The sequence below is a fragment of the Nerophis ophidion genome, linkage group LG01 (genome assembly GCF_033978795.1).
Source record: "Nerophis ophidion isolate RoL-2023_Sa linkage group LG01, RoL_Noph_v1.0, whole genome shotgun sequence".
NCBI lineage: Eukaryota > Metazoa > Chordata > Actinopteri > Syngnathiformes > Syngnathidae > Nerophis > Nerophis ophidion.
In genome coordinates, this window is record NC_084611.1 from 82,012,110 (window position 1) to 82,035,117 (window position 23,008).

Here is a 23,008-nt window from a genome sequence, read left to right on the forward strand (position 1 = left end):
TTTACACTGACACAGTGAAAGATCGAAGAAATCAGTTAAAAAGGTTATGTATTTATTGTGGGTATTCATAACAATGTTGGTGATTATGCTGTGCACTGCTTCAGTCAGTCTGTTGATACAACTTGCATTTTTGTACATAGTATGTTCTTGGACAAGCGGTAAAAAAAAAGGATTGATGGATGTTCGATTTTTTTTTAATTTTTATTATTATTTGTAAAAAAAAAAAAATATATATATATATATATATATATATATATATATATATATATATCCATCTATCAATCTTCTTCCGCTTATCCGAGGTCGGGTCGCGGGGGCAGCATCCTAAGCAGGGAAGCCCAGACTTCCCTCTCCCCAGCCTCTTCGTCTAGCTCTTCCCAGGGGATCCCGAGGCGTTCCCAGGCCAGCCGGGAGACATAGTCTTCCCAACGTGTCCTGGGTCTTCCCCGTGGCCCCCTACCGGTTGGACGTGCCCTAAACACCTCCCTAGGGAGGCGTTCGGGTGGCATCCTGACCAGATGCCCGAACCACCTCATCTGGCTCCTCTCGATGTGAAGGAGCAGCGGCTTTACTTTGAGTTCCTCCCGGATGACAGAGCTTCTCACCCTATCTCTAAGGGAGAGCCCCGCCACACGGCGGAGGAAACTCATTTCGGCCGCTTGTACCCGTGATCTTGTCCTTTCAGTCATAACCAGAAGCTCATGACCATAGGTGAGGATGGGAACGTAGATCGACCGGTAAATTGAGAGCTTTGCCTTCCGGCTCAGCTCCTTCTTCACCACAACGGATCGGTACAACGTCCGCATTACTGAAGACGCCGCACCGATCCGCCTGTCGATCTCACGATCCACTCTTCCCTCACTCGTGAACAAGACTCCTAGGTACTTGAACTCCTCCACTTGGGGCAGGGTCTCCTCCCCAACCCGTAGATGGCATTCCACCCTTTTCCGGGCGAGAACCATGGACTCGGACTTGGAGGTGCTGATTCTCATTCCGGTCGCTTCACACTCGGCTGCGAACCGATCCAGCGAGAGCTGAAGATCCCGGTCAGATGAAGCCATCAGGACCACATCATCTGCAAAAAGCAGAGACCTAATCCTGCGGTTACCAAACCGGATATTTCATCATTGATATATAAACTATCAGACTGCGTAGTAGTGGCTTTCAGCAGGCCTTTACATCTTTTCACCGCATTGCAGAGCCTCGAGATGAAACCAGAGCAAGGTGTTCTTTTTTAGAGTGACAACAACGCAACCATGAATTGATTAACGTGGACCCCGACTTAAACAAGTTGAAAAACCTATTCGGGTGTTACCATTTAGTGGTCAATTGTACGGAATATGTACTGAACTGTGCAATCTATTAATAAAAGTATCAATCAATCAATCAAACAAAGGGACGGTGTCCTCATTCAAGTGTCCAAAGTAGATTTGGCTGGTCTTCTGTTGATGGATTGGGTTTGTTTTTGATCCCGCAGAGCTGATGAGCTGCGAGGAGCTTCACGCCATCTTGCATCTGGTGCTGCAGGCGGGGAACATCATGAACGCGGTAGGATGGAAAAAAAGAAAAGAAAAATCCGGTTTAAAAAGTTGACTAACGCCGGCGTCTGCAGGGAGGATACGCCGGCAACGCGGTGGGCTTCAAGCTGTCGTCTCTCCTCTCGTTGGCCGACACCAAAGCCAACAAGCCGGGGATGAACCTGCTGCACTTTGTCGCCATGGTGAGCACTTTGTGACCCGGGTTTAGTTGATCCGATACGGTGCTTTTCAACCTTGTTTTAAGCTAAGGCACATTGTTGGATATGACTTTAAAGCAGGGGTCACCAACGCGGTGCCCATGGGCCTGTTCTAAAAATAGCTCAAATAGCAGCACTTACCAGTGAGCTGCCTCTATTTTTTAAATTGTATTTATTTACTAGCAAGCTGGTCTCGCTTTGCTTGACATTTTTAATTCTAAGAGAGACAAAACTCAAATAGAATTTGAAAATCCAAGAAATTATTTTAAAGACTTGGTCCTCACTTGTTTAAATAAATTCATTTGTTTTTTTACTTTGCTTCTTATAACTTTCCGAAAGACAATTTTAGAGAAAAAATACAACCTTAAAAATGATTTTAGGATTTTTAAACACATATACCTTTTTACCTTTTAAATTCCTTCCTCTTCTTTCCTGACAATTTAAATCAATGTTCAAGTATTTTTTTTTATTGTAAAGAATAATAAATACATTTTGATTTAGTTCTTCATTTTAGCTGCTGTTTTTTCGACGAAGAATATTTCTGAAATCTTTCTTCAAACTTATTATATTTAAAATTCAAAAAAATTATTCTGGCAAATCTAGAAAATCTTTAGAATCAAATTTAAATCTTATTTCAAAGTCTTTTGTATTTCTTTTAATTTTTTTGTTCTGGAAAATCTACAAGAAATAATGATTTGTCTTTGTTAGAAATATAGCTTGGTCCAATTTTTTATATATTCTAACAAAGTGCAGATTGGATTCTAACCTATTTAAAACACGTCATCAAATTTCTAAAACTAATCTTAATCAGGAAAAATTGCTATTGATGTTCCATAAATTCTTTTTTTTTATTTTTTCCAAAAATTCGAATTAGCTATTTTTTGTCTTAATTTTTTTCGGTTGAATTTAGAATTTTAAAGAGTCGAAATTGAAGATAAACTATGTTTCAAAATGTAATTTTCATTTTTTTCGTGTTTTCTCCTCTTTTAAACCGTTCAAATTGTCAGGCTTTCCCCTGACAGTTTGTCTATGTTTTAGTTTTCTTCTGCATTTGTCTGTTTCCTCTGTGTCTAGTATCTCCTGTCTTTAGTTCCTGTCTAGTGCTCTTATTTTGTCAGCTTCCTGTCTTGTTCCCTGAGTGCTGTGTTCCTCCTCAGCTGCGGCTGATTGGCACCTGGTCACACCTGTTGCCAATCAGCCCGCTCCTATTAGTACCCTCATTGTCTTGTGTCAGTTGCTGGACCATAGTATGGTCATTTGTATTGTCGTTGCCACATGTCGCTCCTGTCGTTGCTATCGTGTCGTTTTATTGCAGCGTAGCGGTAAGCTACATTAGTTTGTTTGTAACTTACTGTCTTTTGTTCCCTGCTTCTGTTTTGTTTTCACTCTACAAGTAACGACTTCTGTTTTCCTGTTTGCTACCTGCTAGCTTCCACGCTTGGCCCTTTTTTGTTTCTTGCTAGCTTCTATGCTAAAGACCCTTAGTTTGTTATCCGCCTCGTGCACGCTTTGTGTTAGTACCCTTTTGTTGGATTTTGTCTTAGTATCTTTATTAAATCATGTTTTCTCACCCCATGCCTGCCTCCATCTCTGCATCTTGGGGTTCGTCAACAAATGACTCTGACACAAATAAGTGTTTTTTTCATCATTTATATTCTACAAAAACCTTCCGTAAAAGGAAAAAAAATGTACGACGGAATGACAGACAGAAATACCCATTTTTTAAAATATATATGGATTTATTTATTAAAGGAGAATTGAGCAAATTGGCTATTTCTGGCAATGTATTTAAGTGTGTATCAAACTGGTAGCCCTTCGCAATAATCAGTACCCAAGAAGTAGCTCTTGGTTTCAAAAAGGTTGGTGACCCCTGCTTTAAAGCAGAACCAAGCATGCATCACTATAGCTCTTGTCTCTAAGTAGGTGTACTCTCATCACCTGTCACATCACATCATGACTTATTTAAACTTTTTGCCTGTTTTCCTGTGTGTAGTGTTTTAGTTCTTTGTGGGAACATTGTTGATTGTCATGTCATGTTCGGATGTACATTGTCTTTGCTCCACAGTAAGTCTTTGCTGTCGTCCAGCATTCTGTTTTTTGTCTACTTTGTAGCCAGTTCAGTTTTAGTTTTGTTCTGCATAGCCTTCCCTAAACTTCAATTGCTTTAGTTAGGGGCACTCACCTTTTGGTTTTTTTTTATTTACGTATTAGACAGCTTTTTACCTGCATGCTGCCTCCCGCTGTTTCCGACATCTACAAAGCAATTAGCTACCGGCTGCCACCTACTGATATGGAAGAGTTTTACACGGTTACTCTGCCGAGATCTAGAAAGCACCGACACTCAACGACAACACATTTGCAGACTATAACATTTTTAACCCAAATAGGTGGAATTAGATACAGTAATCTCCCACAGCACACCAGAATAATATAACTTGTTACTTGACATATGCTAACTATTAGCATGCTAACAAGCATGCCTATGTTAGCATATTAACTTTTTTAAACAATTTTGCTGGCGTACACCACACAGTCATGCAACTTGGTATGTGACAGTATGCCAACTTCTAGCATGCTAACGTTAGCATGGTAAAAGTTAGCATGTGCCAAGTTCGAGATGATATGACTCGTTTCCATGCTAGCATGCTAACATTAGAATGGTAACTTTTTAAATAAATTGTTCAACCTTTTATCCCAGAGTAATATAACTTGTTAATTGATACATGCTAACTGTTAGCATGCTAACTATAGCCTTTAAGCATGCTAGCATGCTGTCACGCCAAATTTCTTCTCCCTACAAAAACCTTCCCCCCCATTTACATCCAGGGTCATGATTAATACAGACGTTTTGTTAACGCTATATTATAAAAATATAACGCTATATTATAAAAATACAGACGTTTTGTTAACGCTATATTATAAAAAATTTTTAAAAACAATTTATAAACACAAGCAATGGGATGACATAAGAGGAAACGTGACCCCGGAAGTAAATGCGTCATCCCATAGCTTGTGTTTATAAATTGTTTATCTTTTTATTTTTTATAATATAGCGTTAACAAAACGTCTGTATTTTTATAATATAGCGTTATATTTTTATAATATAGCGTTAACAAAACGTCTGTATTAATCATGACCCCGGAAGTAAATGGGGGGGAAGAAATTTGGCGTGACAATACCTATGTTAGCATATTAACTTTTTTAGACAATTTTGCTGGCGTACACCTCACAGTCATATAACTTTGTGTGTGACATTATGCCAACTTCTAGCATGCTAATGTTAGCATGTGCTAATTTCGAAATAATATGACTCGTTTTCATGCTAGCATGCTAACATTGGAATGCTAACTTTTTTGGAGAATTTTACAACCGTTTATCGCAGAGTCATAGAACTTGTTACTTGACATATGCTAACTGTTAGCGTGCTACCAATAGCATACTCTGTTAGCGGGCCAACTTTTTTAGACAACTTTGCCGCTGTACACCTTTAGAGTCATATAACTTGGTACGTGCGTGACATATACCACAATTTCTAGCACGCTAATATTAGCATACTCACGGTTAGCATGTGCCAAGTTCCATGTTATAGGACTCTGAGGTGTATGGCGCCTAACAGTTAGCATGTATCACGTACAAAATTATATGACTATGAAGTGTACGGCGGCAAAAGTGCCTAAAAAAAGTTAGCATATGCCAAGTACCAAGTCATAAGACTCTGGGGTAGACGGTTGCAAACTGTTAGCATGCTAATATTAGCATGCTAACAGTTTGTGGAGCATCCATTGCTTTCGGTCCCCTGGGGGTGGAGGTGGTGCCCACATATGCTGTCCTCTCCAAGGTTTCTCATAGTCATCATTGTCGACGTCCCACTGGGGTGAGTTTTTCCTTACCCTTATGTGGGCTATATCGAGGATGTCATTGTGGTTTGTGCAGCCCTTCGAGACACTTGTGATTTAGGGCTATATAAATAAACATTGATTGATGTACAAGTTATGTGACTCTTAGGTGCACGGGTGCGAAATTAGCTAAAAATAAATGTCAAACTTGCAATGAAAACATTCCTTTTTTCACCACTGCATCGGCAGAGTATCTCGAGTGCAACAAGATTGCTTTGTTGTTTATTTACGATGCAAATCTTCTTCTAGGAGGCAAAGAAAAAAGACGAGAAGCTGCTAAAGTTTCCAGAAAAACTGGTGGACGTCCAGAGTGCCGCCAGGTACTGTCCTGTCTTTTTTAATGTCACAGAATACATGGTTCTATGCCAAGCATGTTTATATTTTTACTGTCCCGATTTGATATCGGTCCAGTATCAGCAAAAATGATATCGGCTTGCATGTAAAATGTCCGATACTAGCAGTCCTGCACACATTAACTGGTGCAAAGACGGCATCTGAAAAGTCCTCTACCAACCGGTTTAGCTCGGTTGGTAGAGTGGCCGTGCCAGCAACTTGAGGGTTGCAGGTTCGATTCCCGCTTCCGCCATCCTAGTCACTGCCGTTGTGTCCTTGGGCAAGAGACTTTACTCACCTGCTCCCAGTGCCACCCACACTGGTTTGGATGTAACTTAGATATTGGGTTTCACTATGTAAAGCGCTTTGAGTCACTAGAGAAAAGTGCTATATAAATATAATTTACTTCAGTTCACTCCAATAAGCACACGATGTTGGTCTTTTCTTCTATCTTAGTCATTTACAAACAGGCTACTCGGTGTTATGATCCGTCGCCCGGATCATACGTTATTTTGGTTTTTGAGTCCTTTTGTGTTTTTTCCATTGTTTTGGATTCTTCCTGTTCCGAGTTTTGCTCTTCCTGCTTTATCTGGTTGCCATGGTTTCTTATTTGTTCCACCTGCTACTTTCGGTTGACGCGCACCGGTGTTTTTGATTACTTCCCAGTATTTAAGCCTGTCTTCTACCTCAGTTTGTTCTTGATCCTTGGTTTGCGGTAAGCAACATTCACGAGGCATCACATTTCTAAGTCTGATTTCCATGCTGAGTTTTAGCTTAGCTTCCCGTGCGCTCGGCACGTCATTTTGGACTCTGTATTCCGTGCTAAGTTTTGGTTTAGCTTCCCGTGCATAGGCACGCGTTTTCTTTTGTATGTTTTTGTACCAGTGTTATTTTATTTTTGTATATTAAATCAAGGTCTTACCTGCTTTTCTCGTCGGATCTGGTCAATTTGCATCCTGGGGTGGACAACACGCGCATCACTATGCGCGCCCATCGTGACACTCTGAGCTACAGTAGCAGCTACACAACAGCTAAGCACATAATAGCGTACAAGCTAGACATACTTAATAATAATTGAACAATATTGCAGTTTAAATCAGCACATTTGTCATTATAAACTAGTAGCTTAGACTTCTTTTTTATTGTCATTCAAATTTGAACTTTATAGTGCAGATAAGAACAAAACATGTTTGCATTAGCTCATGGTAGTGCAGGATAAAAAATCAATAGGGTGCAGATATAAATATATAGATTACTGAACAGATAAATATATTGCACTTTTGCATATGCACCCACGTTTATGGATATGTCTTTTATATTCCAGTGAGTTAATCCATTTTTGGGGGGGGGGATTGAGGGGATTATTGTGATGCGTTCAAGAGTCTTACGGCCTGAGGGAAGAAGCTGTTACAGAACCTGGGGGTTCTGCTACGTAGGCTGCGGAACCTCTTTCTAGAGCAGGGGTCGGCAACCCGCGGCTCCGGAGTCGTATGCGGCTCTTTGATCACTCTGATGTGGCTCAGTTGCATACTTGCTGACTCCTCCAATTTTTCCGGGAGGTTTCTGGATTTCAGTATGTCTCCCAGGGCGGATATTCTCCAATTTTCACCCAGATAACAATATTGAGGGCGTACTGTGACGGCAATGCTTTTAACGTCCTCTTACACATGTCACGCGCCACACAGTGAACCCACACCAAACAAGAATGACATACACATTTCGGGAGAACATCCGCACTGTCACACAACATAAACACAAAAGAAGAAATACCCAGAATCCCATGCATCCTTACTTTTCCAGGCTACATTATACACCCCCGCTACCACCAAACCCCCCTCCAAACCCGCCCACCTCAACCAATGCACAGAGAGGAGGGCGGGTTTGGTGGTAGCGGGGGTTGTATCCAGAGGTGGGTAGTAACGCGCTACATTTACTCCGTTACATCTACTTGAGTAACGTTTGGGATAAATTGTACTTCTAAGAGTAGTTTTTATGCAACATACTTTTACTTTTACTCGAGTAAATTTATAGAGAAGAAACGCTACTTTTACTCCGCTCCATTTATCTGCAATCAGGTCGCTACTCGCTACTTTTTTTTTTTATCGATCTGTTAATGCACGCTTTGTTTGTTTTGTTTTTGTCAGACACACATTCAAAGTAGGAACTATGCATGCCTGCTTTTCACCAATCAAATGCAGTCACTAGTGACGTTGGACCAATCAAACAGAGCCAGGTGGTCACGTGACCGTCACACGTAGAACCCGACATGTTGAAAAACTTATGCGGGTGTTACCATTTAGTGGTCAACTGTACGGAATATGTACTGTACTGTGCAATATACGAATAAAAGTTTCAATCAATCAACCAATCAATCAAAAGTGTAAAGGAAAAAAGACACTTTTTATTTCAACCGTACTTCCCGTCAAAAGCCTAAAGACTGATCGCACAGTTCCTGTCTTCACAATAAAAGTGCCGCTCCATCGCGCTTGCGCTAACAAAATAAGAGTCTCCAAAAGCCAGCGCAAACAAACTAGCAAGCTACGGAGTTTGCCGCCAATGTATTTCTTGTAAAGTGTATAAAAACGAATATGGAAGCTGGACAATTAAGATGCCAAAAACCAACGACTTTCATGTGGTATTAGACAGGAAGGAGGCACTTTTGTTCTCCTCCATTTGAAAATGTGGACATTTTCAGCACTGATTCCAATCAATGCAAGTCATCAGAATCAGGTAATACACCAACTTATATTCTTGTCTTCATTAAAGATAGGAATCTATATGTTAAACATGCATGTATATTCATTAAAACACCTTTAACATGTGAACAAAAACGGCAAAATAAATAAATATAAATTATATACTTTATATATAAATGTGTATATATATATATATATATATATATATATATATATATATATATATATATATATATGATATGTGTGTATGTATATATATATATATATATATATATATATATATATGTTTATGATATGTATGTATATGTATATATGAGGTAGATCACCTCGACTTGATCATTTATTAAGTAATTGATTAACGTTGAAAAACTTATTAGGGTGTTACCATTTAGTGGTCAATTGTAGGGAATATGTACTGTACTGTGCAATCTACTAATACAAGTTTCAATCAATCAATCAATCAATGAATGCCTATTGAGCATATGGTACTGTTAAGTTATTGTGGCCCAATTTGCCTTATTTTTTTATTTTAATTTTAATGTATCATTAATATATAATATTGTTTTAGTTGCTTAAGAGATATTCCTGGCTCTGAATTTGCTCATTGCTATTTTTATGTTTTTGTGCATTATTTGTTGCCGTAATCATTAAACGAACAGGTTACTCATCAGTTACTCAGTACTTGAGTAGTTTTTTCACAACATACTTTTTACTTTTACTCAAGTAAATATTTGGGTGACTACTCCTTACTTTTACTTGAGTAATAAATCTCTAAAGTAACAGTACTCTTACTTGAGTACCATTTCTGGCTACTCTACCCACCTCTGGCTGTATCATTCTGGGTATTTTTTCTGTTGTGTTTATGTTGTGTTAGGGTGCGGATGTTCTCCCGAAATGTGTTTGTCATTCTTGTTTGGTGTGGGTTCACAGTGTGGCGAATATTAGTAAGAGTGTTAAAGTTGTTTAAACGGGCACCCTCAGTGTGACCTGTATGTCAAGCTATTAGTACAGACTGTAGAGGGCGTCAGAGGCAGTGCCATTTTAGCACGCCTTTGGTATTGTTGATTTGGTGGAAATCAGCAGGTTCGAAATAAAGGATGCTCTGAAGTTTGGGAATCTCCCGGAAAAATTAGGAGGAATGGCATGTGTGATGCTGTCAAGCGGCATTAATATAATTTGTCATATTAAGGTGTGAGCCGCGAGTCTGAGACCCCTGGTTTATACATAGCACAAAGCAAAAAAAAACTCTGTTTGCAGTGTTATTTCATTTTAAATTTTAAAAGAGTTTTGTGGCTCCCATTGTTCTCTTTATTAAGTGAAACGGGTTAAAATGGCTCTTTGAGTGGTAAAGGTCGCGAACCCTGTTCTAGAGTATCTATTTATAGTTGCATATTACTCGCACATACAGAGTCTCCAAGGCGGAAGTGTATTCCAAAGTATCCAGTAACAAATGTGTCCGCATCATTCATCTTACTGTGTTATGAGCTTGACTAAAGGATTTGTCGCAAAAAAAACTTTTGCCACTCCACTTCAACTTGAAGACAGTATAGGTCCATTCCAAAATGCTTCATAATAGATAGGTTATTGTTTTTCATACCTGCCGTTGTTCTCTAATTTCACTTAATCAAACCTTTTTCTAACATTCAACACCACAAAATAGTAAAAAATAGGCGTGGCGAGGTTAGGAGAGTGGCCGTGCCAGCAATTTGAGGGTTCCTGGTTCAATCCCCACCTTCTACCAACCTCGTTACGTCCGTTGTGTCCTTGAGCAAGACAATTCACCCTTGCTCCTGATTGGTCCAGGTTAGCGCCTTGCATGGCAGCTCCTGCCATCAGTGTGTGAATGTGTGTGTGAATGTGAAAATAGTGTCAAAGCGCTTTGAGTACCTTGAAGATAGAAAAGCGCTATACAAGAATAACTCATTTACTATTTTAAGTGCAGTGTTTTATTTTTCTATATTAAAACACAATGTTACTGTTCAAACTGTAGACAAAAAACATTAAATACATTTGGTAAATAACACCTCTGCCTTGTTTTAATGAATACTTAGGCCTACTATGCTACTGTATTTTTATGTTGGTCATTATAGGGGCCCTTGGAGAGCCAACTGTTTTCTGAGGTGATTTTAGAACCAGTGCTGCAGCACCTTAGTACTTTGGTACAAGTTATTTTCAAAATCAATAGTTTTTCTCGCCTTCTTTATTAAAGTGCTGTCTCTTTCGATTTTTTTCGTTAGGGAACTCCATTCTGAGGAATTGATTGAGTGATTGAAACTTTTATTAGTAGATTGCACAGTACAGTAGGGCTGGGCGATATATCGATATACTCGATATATCGCAGGTTTTTCTCTGTGCGATACAGAAAATGACTATATCGTGATATCCGAGTATATGTTCTCACGCAGTTGCTTTTAGCTGCGGGCATTACACTAGATGCGTTTCCCACTCTTTCTTGTCTCTCCTTCTCACAGAGACATAAAACAAGCGCAGACAGGGAGCGACAAGGTGCGAATCTGGTAACAAATGCAGGAAGCATTAATTCCCAAGAAAAACAGCACAGGGTCTGGCTTCAAGCGGGAAGATGTAGCATCATTTGAAATGTCACCCCGCTAGAGAATGAAGAGTGCTTGAAACTCTGCATGTCAACATCTCCGTTCGGCGCCACACCAACAAAATGCCGAAGCAACTATTTCCAGATCAACACAGTATGAAAAAAATAGTCAACAACAGAAGGAGATAACGTCCGCAGGAACCCACCACATAGCGAAGGACTTATACTATTTGATTTTCTTTAATGCAGCTAATTTTTATTTGACACTTATTGAAATATCTTGCACAAAAATGCACTTTATTTGTTTTTAAACTATTGTAGTGGCGTTCTGTACAAACAGTGCACTTTAATTTAGTGTCTTGATATGTCATCTTATTGACATCATGCACAAAAAAAGCACTAATAACTTGTTATGAAATTACATGAATGTTTGTGCCACTGCTTAATAACTGTTTGATAAATGCAGTTTTGGTCAATTGACTTAGTTGTGATTTCCCTCTCTGCATGAAAGTTTAAAATGAGCATATATTAATGAAGTATGAACAAGAATGTTTTAATGTAGACACATAGAATCATCATACTGCTGTGATTATATGCATCCTATTACGCCTGTACTGGCTCACCTGCACTGGCTTCCTGTGCACTTAAGATGTGACTTTAAGGTTTTACTACTTACGTATAAAATACTACACGGTCTAGCTCCAGCCTATCTTGCCGATTGTATTGTACCATATGTCCCGGCAAGAAATCTGCGTTCAAAGGACTCCGGCTTATTAGTGATTCCCAAAGCCCCAAAAAAGTCTGCGGGCTATAGAGCTTTTTCATTTCGGGCTCCAGTACTCTGGAATGCCCTCCCGGTAACAGTTCGAGATGCCACCTCAGTAGAAGCATTTAAGTCTCACCTTAAAACTCATTTGTATACTCTAGCCTTTAAATAGACTCCCTTTTTACACCAGTTGATCTGCCGTTTCTTTTCTTTTTCTCCTATGTCCGACTCTCCCTTGTGGAGGGGGTCCGGTCCGATCCGGTGGCCATGTACTGCTTGCCTGTGTATCGGCTGGGGACATCTCTGCGCTGCTGATCCGCCTCCGCTTGGGATGGTTTCCTGCTGGCTCCGCTGTGACAAGACTCTCGCTGCTGTGTTGGATCCGCTTTGGACTGGACTCTCGCGACTGTGTTGGATCCATTATGGATTGAACTTTCTCAGTATCGTGTTACACCCGCTCGACATCCATTGCTTTCCTCCTCTCCAAGGTTCTCATAGTCATCATTGTCACCGACGTCCCACTGGGTGTGAGTTTTCCTTGACCTTATGTGGGCCTACCGAGGATGTCGTAGTGGTTTGTGCAGCCCTTTGAGACACTAGTGATTTAGGGCTATATAAGTAAACATTGATTGATTGATTGCTCAAGTGTTCATTCAAGGCTAAGGCAAAATATCGAGATATATATCGTGTATCGTGTCATGGCCTAAAAATATCGAGATATTAATAAAAGGCCATATCGCCCGGCCCTACAGTACAGTACATATTTCTTACAATTGACCACTAAATGGTAACACCGGAATAAGTTTTTCAACTTGATTAAGTAGGGGTCCACATGAATCAATTAAGTAATTTATGGTAATTCATGGTAATACGCGGCAAGTAGTTTGTTACGTGCAATGTTCTGTCCTACGATAAGAGAGGGATGTTTTCGATGACTCATTTTACACGCAGAATCTCCGTGGAAAACATCGAGGTGGAGTTCTCCTCCTTATACGTTGGCATCAAAACCCTGGAAGAGAAGGTGCAAGGCGACCCAGAGTTGCTGCAGCAGTTGGATCCCTTCCTGCAGGTGAGTCAGCAAAGCCATGACGCCTTTTTGTGGGGGCGTTCCGCCGACTAAGAGCGTTTGTCTTTGACGTCTGCGCTCTCAGAGTTCGGCGCAGACCCTCCAGGACCTGAAGCGGCGGCGCCTGGACCTGCGCAAAGAAGGCAACGCGTTGATCGATTTCTTCTGCGAAGACAAGGACACGTTCAAGCTGGACGAATGCTTCCGCATCTTTCAAGACTTCTGCATCAAGTTCAGGAAGGCCGTCAAGGTCAGTATGTTCAAGTCCTCAATAATATAAGATAATATAGATATTTTGTTAAATCCTATAAAGTGTTTGTACTGTAAGTAAAGTACTTTTCACCAAGGATGTTCCTAATGGGGTATTGTACTCCCGATTTCGATCATTCATGAATGAGATCAACTAATAGCAATACTGTCTTCTTCTAATGTATTTATTACAAGCTGGGTAACATTTGCAATGGTCTGGAACAATATGGCGCACAAACTACTATAAGAAATGTTGCCAATATTACGCACCGATAATGTGTCATGAGACATGCAAATATAAATTAAACAAACAGAGGACATAAATAAAGGAAATTAAATGAGCTTAAATATAACTAAAAATGAGACATAATGATGCCATCCATCCGTCCATTTTCTACCGCTTATTCCTTTTGGGCTCGCGGGGGGCGCTGGTGCTTATCTCAGCTACAATCGGGCGGAAGGCGGTGTACACCCTGGACAAGTCGCCACCTCATCGCAGTCATAATTGTCAAGGCGTGGACTTTGGGGGTTTGTTTTCCCGGATTGCAAAGGAAAGTTGGAGCGGGCAAGGCGTGAAGGTAAAGACATCTTTTAATATCAACTCTCAAAAAAGGAAGAAACGAAAGGCGCTCACAATGGAGCTACAAAACCTGGCTATGGAAGCAAAACTTGCACTAAGGCAAAACTATGGTCATAAAACAAAACGTGCACTATGGCATGAATAACAAAAAAATTTACTGTGATCGAGACAAGGGGCATGGATCATTGGCATGGAATCATGGGTTTGTAGAAGGTGATAGAAGGTGATATCGCCAGGCTGACTACCTGGCAACTGTGGCTTAAATAATACTGTGGTGATTGAAAACAGGTGCGTGACATGGGGACAGGTGAAAACTAATGGGTTGGCATGGAAACAAAGCAAACAAGGAAGTGCAAAAACAGGAAACAATGGAGTCTTAAGCAAAACGGAACATAACTAAAAAAAAAACACATGTTCACAAGACATGACACATAATGATGCAATATGTAGATACAGCTCGCCGAAATAGCATGTTAGCATCGATATATTTGCAGTCCTGCACTGACCAAGTATGCCTGATAAGCACTCCAACAAGTCAATAGCATCATACAAAGCGCACCTTTGTGCTTTCACGCACAGCATAAAACGTTTGGTGGACAAAATGAGACAAACAAGGAGTGGCATAAAACACGTCTTTTTGTGGCAGCGTCGGAGAAAGTTATACATGTAAACAGACTACGCTGAGTTCAAAGACAGCCAAAATTAGTAGAACAAAACGGCACTCGCCAAATACTCTCATCAGTGAAGCATGTTTAATAATAACGGTGAGATTTCTTTTTAAATTGGAGAGGTTTTTGTCATGTTTGTCCTCCTACAGAAACCATATTAAAACAAAAAATATTATTTTTTCCCTCATTTTTTTCCATCTTCATACATTTTTGAAAAAGCTCCAAGGAGCCACAAGGGCGACGCTAAAAAGCCACGAGTTGCCGACCCCCAGCATAGGCGATCACATACTTTTTCATGGTCACTACATATCTACTCATTACGCACAAGTTGTTTGATTGTAACGTTCATCTTAGTTGGAGTTTTGACTACCAAATTTTGAGGTGTTGCAATCGCCATGTAAAATCGCTAATTCTAATCAATACATGTACATGGCGTAGCCAGAGTCAATTAGCGCATTTTGAAAAGTGGAGCCATGCTTTTGAGCGACAAGTGCTTGAGCCGGTGTCGGGTCTACAACCGGACATCACATGCAACAAAGGCATCGAAAAAGGTTACTATTAAAGGGCTACTGAAATGAGATTTTCTTATTTAAACGGGGATAGCAGGTCCATTCTATGTGTCATACTTGATCATTTCGCGATATTGCCATATTTTTGCTGAAAGGATTTAGTTGAGAACATCGACGATAAAGTTCGCAACTTTTGGTCGCTAATAAAAAAGCCTTGCCTGTACCGGAAGTAGCAGACGATGTGCGCGTGACGTCAGGGGTTGTAGGTCTCCTCACATCCTCACATTGTTTATAATCATAGCCACCAGCATTAAGAGCTATTCAGACCGAGAAGGCGACGATTTCCCCATTAATTTGAGTGTGGATGAAAGATTCGAAAGTTCGAGTGAAGCACTAGAAAAAAAAGAAAAAGAAAGAAAAGGCGACGGCTCCAGGCGGTGGCAGTGGGAGCGATTCAGATGTTATTAGACACATTTACTAGGATAATTCTGGAAAATCCCTTATCTGCTTATTGTGTTAATAGTGTTTTAGTGAGATTATAAAGTCATACCTGAAAGTCGGAGGTCTGCAGTGAACGCCAGTGTCTCTGAGAGAAGCCAATGGAGGAGCCAAGATCACAGCTGCCTTTTTGACAGCTACAGGATGAGGTCCCATAATCCGCTCAAGTAAGAGCCGACTTAATATCACAATTGGTTGACATTTGGTAGAGAAACATGTTCGCTTGACCGCTCTGTCTTGAAGCTTCACAACAAACAAAGAAACACCGGCTGTATTTCGGTTGCTAAATCCACCGCTTTCCACCAACAGCATTCTTCTTAATAGTCTCCATTATTAATTGAACAAATTGCAAAAGATTCAGCAACACAGATGTCCAAATTACTGTGTAATTATGCGATGAAAAGAGCCGACTTTTAGCCGTGAGTGGTGCTAGGCTGAAATGTCCGTTCCAACCAATAACGTCACAAGCACGCGTCATCATACGCGTCATCATTCTGCGACGTTTTCAACAGGATACCTCGCGAGAAATTTAAAATTGCAATTTAGTGAACTAAAAAGGCCGTATTGGCATGTGTTGCAATGTTAATATTTCATCATCGATATATAAACTATCAGACTGCGTGGTCGCTAGTAGTGGGTTTCAGTAGGCCTTTAAGCACCAACGGAATTCAGTCAATATCTACTACACAAAAGTTCTAAATTCGGTACCCATCCCTACAAACCACTGACTGATTGGTTGAATCTTGGCTTTATTTTTTCATTCTTTTTTTTTTGCGTAGGACAACGCAGACCGGGATCTGAAGGAGGCTGCGAGGCAGCGGCGGCTGAAGGAGTTGGAGGAAAAGCGCTTTGCGTGGTCGGTAGAGGGCCACAACAGCGTATTCGGTCGGAGCAGCAGCGAGAACGACGTGGATATGCTCACCAAAGAAGGCCTTATGGACTTCTTCCAGCAGAGGTCCAAGAGTCCACAGAGTCCACTGGGACGTTCGTCCAGCGCTCGGCGCCATCGCCACACCATGACTTCCATCGCCGACCGCGAACTCCAAGGATACCTCGAGCTGTTCGGAGGCTCTGCCGACTATTCCAAATTTAGCAGCCTACCTCGGTCCGGCCGCACCCTCCAGCGGAAGACAACCCCTTGGATTTTAGGCCAAGGCGACGACCGAGAGCTGGACTATAACCGAGAACTGACGTCATCACGTGCAAACACAGACCCTCTCAGTCCACTCGCCAGGTTTTCCTCTTCCGGGCTAAACCCTGATGAGGACCGATACAACAACAATAGCTACTGTGTGTCGGAGGGCAGCATTCCGCCTGCTGCGCTTGCCGACTTTCCCAACCCACCCATTAGAGGACACATGAACGTAAGCGTCGAGAAACATACTTTAGTTCCAGGTCCTCAAGCTTTTAGCCTCCCCAGTCCAAACAATAACAGCCATCACATGCATTTTGTCAATGTAGAGGTCACTGATCTGGAAAAAGATGAGCGTCTTCTTTCTGGCGGCCTGGTTCTGGATAAATGTCCCGGAGGTTCAGAAGGGGTAGAACCCAAGGGAGAGTTGAGAGATGTGGATTGCAATCAGGAAGAGAACAGCACCGTTTCATCCACAACCTGTGACACCCCTCTACCGTTAGACACCCCCTTGTCCAATAGAAAGCCGCCGTTTAACATCCTCGACTGCACGGAAGCAGACTGCTCTGTCACGCTGGATTACTCCGAGGTTGAAAGCTCATCGCTCTCAAAAGAAGGACTTCAAGTCAGAACGGAGGACTGCTGCGAAGACCAGGAGAACCCTCACCATCTGAGTTTTTTGGTTTCACACAATGAGCTCTCTGTGCCACGGTCTGTGGACGCCGCCTCCGCGACGCCGCCCGAGTGGGAAACCGAAAGCAGTGACACCGCCGTAGCAAAGCAAGGCAGGATGAAAGACCCTCAGGCAGGCGGCAGGAAACCGATGCGTACAAACAGCAAAGGCAGAAAGTGTTCCAGCGGTTCTGGTGTGCGAACCTTGACGAGTAGCGAGAGCCAGGGCCTTCGGAAAGTGGTGCCCATCAGCAGGCTAACCAGGACCGGCAGCAAAAAGCAAGCAGACGGTGAAGAGTTACGCCGGCCTCTCCGCGAACAAAGCACGCCTCCGAGAGGACGGAGCGAAAAGACCGCCAGACCTCATCGACACTCCAGTCTGCCTCCTGATGAGTCGAAATCTCAGAAGGGAGGCGGCCCTGCCGGTAGCATCTCCAGATGTCCGTGCGATCCTAACCAGAGGAAAACCTCGTTCAGCAAGCCTAGCGCCAAGCCCCTTAGAAACATCCAGAAGCCTGCACATGAGGAGAAGATGTGCCGATCCACCATGAGGGCCTTGGCGCAGGCTCAAGCCCAGGGCGGTGCTTCCTCGGAAAACAGCAGCTCTCAAGCGCCGGCCCCCAAGACATCACCTGAGATCCCGAGCTTCGCGCGGAACACCGTGGCGTCGTCTTCCAGGACCAAGAAGGACCCGGGCGCCCAGTCGGTCCCTTCTACTCCTTCTCACGTCCCCTCCTTCCTGAACCGGCCAGCCTCTGTCAGGCAGACCAGGTTAGGCCATACGGCTCATAGCAGCGAGGAGCGGCCCCAAGGGACAACCCTGCGGCGGGTCAACAGCGTCAGGGCGGAGAGTCGCAGCAGCCACCGCAGCCAGACTCCGCCTCCCGCACGAGAGAACAATAGCTTTTCGGACAAGTCTCGAGACGTGGTGACACCCAGCAGGAGTGCGAAGCCCAGCTGGAAGTAACACAAAAGATGTTCTCTCCCGTAAAAAGACAACAATGAGAGCTATCTCCGGGTCCGAAGAGGATCCTCTAGTAGTTGACTTCAGGACTGTGAATTCTGTGTCTCTGTATTCAGTGAAGCTATGCTGTGTCCAAGTCTTTAACCAAATCGACAAATGGCGAGTCGGTGATTAGCACCGGATCCCTTTTTGCCTGCTTAGTCGTTCAACTGGAGGATTTCCACCGCAGGAATTTGCAAGCGTTATTAGAGGATGTCACTTGGGATGCTTACACGGAGTTAACCTTTGAAGACGCAAACGCATTCAAAAACAAAGCCAACAATGTTTCCATCTAAAACTCGATAACGATCGACCGGTACACAGTTTAACGTCGTACGACAATAACATTTCTGACAGCTATTTCACATTTCAATGATGGTAATTATCGTATTGACCGCGCTACGTCATTTATTTTTCCTATCACGAAAAACACGGCAACTAAATTTGTAACGATTTTCGCACAAATCTGTAGAGCTTTTTGGTGTCTACGTGAAAGTGTTCAATAACAACACGGTCGTCTGGGAAAACGGAGTTTCGAATTTACCGACAAACTGAAATATTGATATGGCAATATATCGCAATACTTTTTGTGACAATATTAAATCGATTTTCTAATGTCTTTTCATAATTTTTTTAATAGTTTTTAAAAACATATACGTATATATACATATATATATATATATATATATATATATACATATATAGTCGAGGTTACTGTGGTCAATACCGGGTTAGAGCGTAATATACGTTAGCTCAGTAAAAAACAAAAAGGCTATTTCAACCCTATCAACCCTACAAGCCTGTTTCGCAGGTTTCCCTGCTCTTTCGCCTGCTCTTCAGGGGTCCCCTGAAAAACAGGCGAAACTGGCTTGTAGGAATGAAATAGCCTGTTATTCCCTATGTGTATGTATGTATATATATGTGTATATATGTATATATATATATGTGTGTATGTACGTATATATATGTGTGTATATAATATGTGTGTTTATATTTATATATATGTGTATATATGTATGTATATGTGTATGTAAATATATATGTGTATATATATATAATATGTGTGTTTATATGTACATATATGTGTATATATGTATGTATATGTGTGTATATATATATATATGTATATACATATATGTACATGTGTATGTATATATATACACACACACATATGTATGTGTGTGTATGTATATATATATGTATATATATACATATATATATACACACACATATATACATACATATATATGTTTGTATGTATCTATATATATGTATATATACATATATATACACACACATATATACACATATACATATATACATACATATATATGTGTGTGTATGTATATATATATGTATATATACATATATATACACACATATATACACATATATATACATATATATATATATATATATATATATATAAATATACACACACATATATACACACACACATATATACGTATGTATAAACAGAAATGCTGGCTATCAAATTTATAGCCCGGGCTTTTAGTTCGATAGCTAGCGTGCTCGTCCCTCATGCCGGCGACCCAGGTTTGATTCCCAAGCGGAACAGAAAAGCAGGCACTCAACCATGTGGGTTACAGTTGCAATATAATGCATCACATCGTGACTCAGGTGTCCATATCGGGAAGTTCAGCCCCACGATAAACTGTTAACATTTTTCAAGAGTTATCGTAACGCTTCGAAGGTCAAATAACGCAACTGTACAACGGGAGTAAGAAAAACAAAGAAGGCAGACGTGCGCTACGATGCTACGTCATTTATTTTGCAATAACTTCGACCGAGGTGATGTTGTACATCAAACACACGGAAGGCAAATATTTGGTATAATTTTGCTAAGTTTCAACAAAATTTAACACAAACTTTCAATTTGTTAATTCCGAACAAAAATTGCGTACGACGGCAAAGTTGCAAGGTGTGTATTCGGAAAAAACCAAAACAATTCCGATAAAACTCAGGAGGTAAAGTAGTTTCCCTTAGTAAGTGACATCGCCCTCTGCTGGCCTGGCATGTGTTCCTGCGGTGGAAACGCGCCTGTGTTGTTGTACTCATGCTAGCTATTGTAACGTTTCCCGATAATACGACATGTTTAGCTCAGACTTTGTCTCCTCCAGTGATGTACGTTGACTTTTTTACGAGCAGAAACAAAATAATAGTATGCATGATGACGACGCCGCTGTCGTTTGTATCCAGTTTGATCACCAGAACACATTATGACAGGGGTGTCCAAAGTGCGACCCGGGGGCTATTTTTCGCTCGAAATACGATTTAGTTTTTGGGTGATATGGCACAAAGCCTGGACGTGGATTGGATTTGGACACTCTTGCATTATGCAAAAGTGTGGTACTTCTCTGTGCCTTGTGTGTTAGATTGTAAAATGTTTTTTTTTTATTTAGAATGGACAAGACGCGCATGTAGCCACCATGCTAATGCTAACAACGACAAACGTCGAAGACAAATACTCAGCATTTCACTATTGTCGTCGTTGTTTTTTAGGGACATTTTCACTGTGAACGTAGCACCTCATTATTTATCCCGTACCTGCCAGGACGAGGTGATTGTTACTTGTACGTAGCTTTAACAGTGAGAAGCATTTTATAACTGGACACAACGTTAGGTACACCCCATGTGTCAGGTTCAAACACTGATGACATCTATCAATAAGCAAGGAACTAAACAGAGACAGGATGATATTTGGCTCAATTGAGGAGAGACGTCTGGACTGTACTCTTTGTACGGACTCACCGCGCTCCGACGCTTGGACTTTCCCTGATTACATGGCAACAGCTGTTTCTAAGGGACAGAGGTCATAAACAGCCATGGCCTTTGATTACAAAACAGTTCAAAGAAAAGGTCTTAAAAGAGTTAAAAGAAACGACGCCTGGAGGGTAGTCTGGTCCTGCTTCCGCTCTGTTTTGTAGTTCTCGGGTCAAGACAAAATCTGTCTGTGGATTACAATACATCAAAGATTCAGAACACCTTCATGTTGCTTCCCATCGTACACGGTGGAGTTTTACAAGCCTTTTGCGCGGTAGGATGATGGCAACACAACGTTTTGTGATTACTTAGATACAATTATTCTGACACCATGCAAGAGCTTCTCTTCTCTTTTAAGGCAACTTAAAATGTCATCAGATGGTACCTAATGTTGTGGTCGTTGTTGATGATGATGATGATTCGTAGAAAATAAGTGTTGATTGTGTGTGCATTTGTCATTATTGTACGCAACAGGAGTACTAGGGCCACGGTGTAAACAAACAAAACGGTAATATCACATGTTGCGGAAAAAAAAAAAAATCCTAAAGTCCCGAGGTTATTAGAATAAAAAAATGCCGTTATTTTTTTAAATACATGAGATGACGATCAAACAAGCTTCCACAAAAATCTCACAAAATATTACCACTTTATTCCGATGAAACTATATATTGTTTGATATAATATGATTTTATTTTGGTCATTTTTTTGGGTTATATTACATCTTTATTGTCACCAATTTAAAGCATTTGTAATATGATGACTTTGTTCTCATTCATATTAAATTCAAATATGTATTTTTGTTGTAATCCTAAAACCTTGTTCTTGTTTTCTCATGGGATTTTACAGTTTTAATCCTTGAAAAAATACGCCGTTTGTCTCGAAATTTATTTCCCACCCCTAGCCATATTTCCACCTCATTGTTGTAAAATTACAACTTTTTTAATGTTTATAAAATTGCTATAAACTCATAAAATGACATTAGTTTTTTTCTTGTAACATTACCAGTATGTTCCAGTAAAGGTCAGATATTTTCTCTTTGTAAATTAACCATTTTTGTTGTAGTTTTACAGGAATTATTTGTGGAAAATAATTAAGTTTCTGTAATACAACACATTTATTTTCTCCAAATTAGGAATTAATTTCCATTATACTAGACTTTTTTGGGTTTTCTTGAAATGTGGAATGTATTCCCATCATTCAAGGACTTTTTTCCTTTCATATTACAAATTCATTTTCTTCAAATTTAAAATGTATTCTCATCATAGTGTGACTTTTTTCTTCCGATACTACAAATGTAATGTCTTAGAATTAAAATGTTATTGTATGTTACGAATGTATTTTTTTTTAAATTACAATTGTATTCCCACTATATTATGACCTTTTTACTCATAATATTACACATGTATTTTTTTCTAAATTAGGAATGGATTCCCATTATAATTGACTTCTTGTGTTTTTTAATTCCATCAAAATATGACATTTTTGATTGTAATATTACCCATTTATTTTCTTTAAATTAGGAATTGATTTCCATTATATTTGATAATTTTTTCTTGTAATATTACAAATGTGTTATCTCTCAATGATGAATTAATTCCCATTTTTAATGACTTTTTTTTTATTGTAAAATTACAAAACTAATTTCTTTCAAATGAGTAATGTATTCTTATTGTAGATCCGATATTACAAATGTATTTTCTTCTAATAACTACATTAAGACATTTTATTTTAAAAATCACACATGTATTTGTTCTTAATTAGGAAGTTATTCCCCCTATATTATCACGTTTTACTTGTAATGTTACACATTTATTCTCTCAAAATTAGGAATTAATTCCCCATGACTTCTTGTGTTATTTTTTTCTGAATT

General features: G+C 40.4%; 1 protein-coding gene across 1 annotated transcript in view; it reads left to right on the top strand.

Annotated features, from left to right (window-relative positions):
• fhdc1 (FH2 domain containing 1) overlaps positions 1-19,335 on the top strand; it is a 102,695-nt gene extending 83,360 nt beyond the window's left edge. The window contains exons 7-12 of the mRNA XM_061913269.1: positions 1,478-1,548; positions 1,613-1,720; positions 5,881-5,951; positions 12,929-13,046; positions 13,129-13,293; positions 16,327-19,335. Of these exons, the coding sequence (XP_061769253.1) occupies positions 1,478-1,548; positions 1,613-1,720; positions 5,881-5,951; positions 12,929-13,046; positions 13,129-13,293; positions 16,327-18,318 (2,525 nt within the window). The 3' untranslated portion in view covers positions 18,319-19,335. The remainder of the gene's footprint in view (positions 1-1,477; positions 1,549-1,612; positions 1,721-5,880; positions 5,952-12,928; positions 13,047-13,128; positions 13,294-16,326) is intronic.
• Positions 19,336-23,008: the final 3,673 nt, after the last annotated feature.